The 5,737-nt window shown below is 44.3% G+C and overlaps 1 protein-coding gene across 1 annotated transcript in view; it reads right to left on the bottom strand.

The window, feature by feature from the left end:
• Positions 1-5,101: 5,101 nt before the first annotated feature.
• Positions 5,102-5,737, bottom strand: part of CCDC15 (coiled-coil domain containing 15) — a 45,538-nt gene continuing 44,902 nt past the window's right edge. Inside the window, 1 exon segment of the mRNA XM_025192124.1 lies at positions 5,102-5,661. Coding sequence (XP_025047909.1) covers positions 5,540-5,661 — 122 coding nt within the window. The 3' untranslated portion in view covers positions 5,102-5,539.

Genomic DNA, 5,737 nt, shown 5'->3' with positions numbered 1-5,737 from the left:
CTCAGGCAGCCACAACCTACCCTCTGGCCATTTGTGGAGCAAATGGCCCCCCCTGGGCTCTCTCCAACAGCAGTGCCACACTACCCTCAGGAGCAGGACAGTAAACAGAATCCAGAGGAAGAAGGGCGAGTGCAGAGACCTCAGCTGCCACAGCAGCAACAGCAGTGGAAAGAGCAATGGCCACTCAAGGAGCCTGCAGGCCATGGGCTACCAGTTGACCCAAGTGCATTCCACTCTGCTAAAATGACTCACCTTTCCTGTGTGTGAGGATTATAAAAGGCAATAGCAAAAACACTGATGCATAATCATTATAAATCCAGTCTGTAATGGAAAGAGTCCAAAACAGCCAATTTATTGCCCTATACCAGGGCATTTCTGCACTCGTATGATAGCATTAGCATGGAAATAACTCATAGCCATATCCTACAGATTCCATTAGTTTCTCTTTTGACTTGGCATAGTCTTAAACCAGGAAAGAGCTGATTTCCAGCAATTAGCAACTCTCCACCACATTCTCTGTGAAGGTCTCTAGACCTGCAAGCTTATGACCATCATCAAAGATTCATAGATTGTGAGGCTGGAAGGGACCTCAGAAGATCATTGGATCCAGCCCCCTGCACCAAGCAGGAAAGACAACTGGGGTCAGGTGACTCCAACAAGTTGCCCATCCAGTCTCCTCTTGAAGATTTCCAGGGTAGGTGATTGCATCAGCTCTGGAGGGAGCTTATTCCACAGTCTGGACACCCTAACTGTGAAGACGTTTTTCCTAATGTTGAGCCTGAAATGGTCTTCCAGGAGTTTATGACCATTACTATTAGTTTTTCCCAAGGGTGCCCTGGTGAACAGTTGTTCACCAAGCCCTTGATGTATTTCCCTGATGTAGTGATAAGCTGCTACTAAGTCCCCTCTCAGCCTTCTCTTTTTCAGAATGAAGAGTCCCAGGTCCCTCAGCCTTTCCTCATATGGCTTGCTGTGCAAGTCTCTAAGCATACAGGTGGCCCTTTTCTGGACTCTCTCAAGCTTTATCACGTTCTTGTTAAAGTGCAGCGCCCAGAACTGGATGCAGTACTTGAGCTGCGGCCTCACCAATGCTGAGCAGAGTGGAAGAATCATGTCCTTGGTTTTTCTGGAGATGCATCAATTGATGCATGCCAGGGTATTATTAGACCTGCTGGCTATGGCATTGCACTGCCCGCTCAAGCCGTGATCTATTACCCCCAGGTCCCTTTCATTTGTAGTGCTGGTCAGATTGGCATTGCCAAACCTGTAGGTGTGCAGGGGATTGTTCATCCCCAGGTGAAGCACTTTACATTTCTCGATGTTGAACTTCATCTGGTTCCGATCCACCCAACTTACCAGCCTGTCTAGGTCTGCCTGTATCTGCAGCCTATCTTCAAGCATGACGTTTCCCCATAACTTCCACAAACTTGGCCAGTGAGCTCTTCACCCCCACATCCAAATCATTGATGAAGATATTGAATAGCACTGGACCAAGCACTGACCCCTGCGGGACACCATTGGCCACTTCTCACCAGGATGACACAGATCCCTTCATTAGAACTCTCTGGGTCCTACCCCGCAACCAGCTTCCTACCCACCTAACTGTCTCACAGTTAAGCCCACAATCCTCCAATTTTCTCATGAGAACATTATAGGATACCAGATCAAAAGGTTTTTTGGAAGTCAAGATATACAATGTCAGCCTTTTTCTTATCCAGGTGGCAAGTTACCTGATTATAAAAGGAGATGAGGTTGGTAAGACAAGACCTGCCCATGATGAAGCCTTGCTGGCTGTCATTTAGAATCCTACCTTCTGCAAGCATGTCGCACATAGACTCCTTAATGAATTTTCCAGGATTTTCCCTGGGACAGAAATTAGGCTAATTGGCCTATAGTTGCCCAGATCCTCCCTTCTCCCCTTCTTGAAGATGGGCACATTGGCCCACTTCCAGTCCTCAGGGACCTCTCCAGAATGCCACGAGTTTTGGAAGAGCTTCGCCAGGGGTTCCGCAATGACTTCAACCAGCTTCTTCAGCACTCTTGGATGGAGTTCATACAGTCCTGCTAACTTATATATGTGTAACTTTTTTAACTGATCACACACCAGTTCTACGGCAATAGTAGGAAGGTGGTCATTTCTACCCTGCTCATTCTGTACTCTATCTGGCATGATTTTCCCCTTGGCCCAGTGAAAGACTGAACAAAGTAGTCATTCAGGAGTTGCTTTCTTTTGAGTGCTGGTAACGAGCTGTCCTGAGTTGTTGAGCAGAGGCCCCACGCTCCCATTTATTTTCCTCCTGTTCCTTACGTACCTAAAGAAGTACTTCTTCTTGTCCTTGATTCCTGTTGCTAATCTTAGTTCAGTCACTGCCTTAGCTTTTCTAATCTGATTCCTACCAGTGCGGGCCATTGTTGTCCTCCTTGGGACCTGTCCCAAGCTTACATTGTCTGTACATCGCTTTCTTCTTTCTTAAGAGAACCATGATTTCTCTGTTTAGCCAAGAGGGCTTCCTAGCCCTTCTGCCACCTTCCCTCCGCATGGGAATGGACTTCGTTTGTGCTTCAAGGATCATGTCCTTAAAGAATGACCATTCTTTATGTATTCCTTTCACCTTCAGTCCCTGGTCCTGCAGTACCCTGGTCTTGCAGCACTTCCCCTATTAGTGACCTGAACTTGTTGAAATTTGCAGTTTTGAAGTCCAAAACTTCAAGCCTGCTATCTAATTTGTCTGCCTTGTGATGGATAGAGAACGTAATGGTTTCATGGTTGCTGTCCTCTATGTTTAAATCGGTCACCAAGTCATCTCATTTGGTCAGGACCAAGTCTAGAAGAGTGTTACCTCTGGTTGGCCTGTGCCCCTCCTGAGTCAGAAAAAGCTCTTTGAAACAGGTCAGGAAGGAATGCAACTGATCCGACTTGGCTGAGTGTTTCTCCAAAGAGATGTCTGGATAATTGAATGACAACCATGTCCCGTGCATGCACAGCCTCTGTCAGTTCTCAGGCAAACTCTAAATCAAGTTCCTCCCCCTAGTTTGGTGGTCTGTAGTATACACCTACAGTTAGGTCTCTCTCACCCCCCACCTCCCAGTAGCCTGACCCAAAGGGTTTCAAGCTGTTTTTCTTTGGAGCTGATGTCAGACTCCAAGGAGGTGTACTGCTCCTCCTTCACATAGAGTCAGTTCTGACATTAACTCTGTCAGCTCAGACAGCTGATGCAATTCCCCTTCTGGGAGGTACTGTTTCCTTCATAGCATACTCTGGGCTGCTCTTCTCTTTTAGCAAATATGGATGTTATTGTCCAGCATGATCTGGGGCTCTGTTTCACAACACCTTCTATGTGAGTGACTGTGATGCTCTAGGAAAATACTACATTCTCATTAGTAGATTAAATGCAGACTTCTGACAGTGAGAAACACTTTCCAGGAGCTTTTTAGCAACTAAGCATGAGTGTGGAGGAGGCCATCAGAGCTTGGCCCCAGGCACTTATCTTGAGTAGGATGAAGCTTAGAAGGAAGCAAACTACTAAGAACTTCCTTATTCTTGACTGTAACCTCTGTCCTGGCCCAATATGTTAGGGTGCTATAAATGGTATGGAAAATTATAGAAGGGGAGAAAGAGAGCAGGAGGAGGAACAAAACTAACCAGAGTTTCACTCCAAACAGTTAAATCTCACTGAACTTCTAAAGCACACTCGAGGCATCTTCTCTGTGGTGGATGATTCTGAAGGCACCATAGCTTTATAATGGTATCACAGAGAGTGACTAGAGGTCAGCTTTATGGATCTCTCTGGTAGAGTTCCTTTCTGCCCCATGTATTTCCATACAAGAAGATGAATGGGCTCTAACTCCTCTCCAAGCTGCTTATCTGGGGGAACACATGATTCTGCAATGGACAGTTTAACTCTGGTTATGGAACAATTAAAACCTATCTGGCCCTAGGAGTTACTGTGAAAAGAAATGAACAGCAGAATTCCCAGAACTGAATGGTCTAATGTGCAATATGACTTGATCATCTCTGACCCTGGGACACCGAGGCATCAGGAACAGTGAAATCAGCATTTTGTGTCATCTGCAGAGTTCCCATTAGCATAAGGATGAAACTTAATACACAGTATTTGCATATTATATTGACCTCCATGGCCATATTTAACATGCAGTTCTGTAGAGGTGGGAAATGGGCTGGAGAAAGTATAGGAGATGCACACTTATTGTACACTGTCAAAAGGAGCTGACCACAACTCTGCTGGGAAACATCTTTTAGTGCAGGTCCTGGCTATTCTAGATTCTTACTTTGACAGAGCAACTTCCATAGGGCATAATGAGAAAACACAGGACTCAAAAGCAAACTCAGTCCAGAAATCTCGTTACTGACATGATCTAGTAGAACGAAAAATCCAAAAGCACATTATGGGGAAAGGTTGAATGAACTAGAATTATTTAGTTTGGAGAAAAGAAATTGGAAGGAGGATTTGATTATAGCCTTCAAATACCTGAAGGACTATTATAAAAAATACGGAAGGAGACTTTTCTTTGTCATGGAAAGGGCAAGGACTAGAAGCAAACTAGCAGAAGTTTAGGTTGAAGACCAGGAAGAATGTTCTGACTATCAAGGCAGTCAAGCACTGGAACAGTCTCCTTGGGGAAACTGTAGAATCTTCATCCCTGGAAATTTTCAAGAGCAGGTTGGACAGACACTTAGCTAGGATGGTTCAGCCAGGGATGATTCCACTTTAAGCAGAGGGCTGGACTAGGTGGTCTCCTGAGGTCCATTCCAGCCTGATTTTCCTATGATTCCAAACAAAAAATGTGGAACTACTAGTATGCAGGACTGTGTGGTTTCTTTTATTTGTAAATAGCCACCTTCTCACTCCCCAAATGTTTTTCTTCAAGAGCACAAACTTGCACAATCTCTTTTCTAAGCAGTTTAATGTTTTTGAAAACCAGAGGCAGGCCACTACCAGACAGAGACTTGAATAGCACATAGATTGTTGAGAATGTGGGACAGGGAAGGAAAAATGCATCATATCAGGACTATGCTCTAGGGCCCATCCATTATGGACATTTTTTACAAATTTACAAGCATAAATGACTGCAAGTACAAAAGAATCCCACAGAGCCTTAGAACTTGGAATGGTTTATTCAGAAGTCAGGCAAACAGAAATAGTTCTATTTAGTGCTTGTGGGGGAACAGGTGGAGGGGGTAGCAGGAAAAGAACATGCTACTGATCCATTTCTACCTTCATATTCACCTTATGTCTAATTTCTGTATTACTGGTAAGTAAAGCTAATTCTGGGTTTTTGGATGGCTCACTCTATATGGATCACCAAAGAAAAACACAGATACAAGTTTATTTGAATTTGAATTTAGTAGAAACAGACTTAAAATACATTTAGATAAGGGCTAGTAAACAAAGAAAAGAGTAAACACTTTGGGACAACTCTGTTCCTAGCATCTAGGATATGGTGCACAGACCACCCATCTGCTTAAAAAAGAGTCTGTGACTAGACATTTAGAAAAAGCTGATTCCAGTACACCCTTTCATGCACTCTTCAAAGAACGTGCATGCAAAGCAGCAAAGCTGTTGATTGCAAGTCTTGTGGTTGAGTTCCCATCCAAAGTGTCACATGAGGAGATGACAGACTGCAGAGCTTGACTATAAGCTGAAATAAAGAGGCGTTGAGTAACAGTATTAATACTCAATACTAGCACCGTAGCATTCACTCCAGCTTCCCACAA

This window comes from Alligator sinensis, unplaced genomic scaffold, assembly GCF_000455745.1.
Source record: "Alligator sinensis unplaced genomic scaffold, ASM45574v1 scaffold625_1, whole genome shotgun sequence".
NCBI classification, from domain to species: domain Eukaryota; kingdom Metazoa; phylum Chordata; order Crocodylia; family Alligatoridae; genus Alligator; species Alligator sinensis.
The sequence above is the reverse complement of the archived record's forward strand: the minus strand, read 5'-3'. Positions and strand labels throughout refer to the sequence as shown.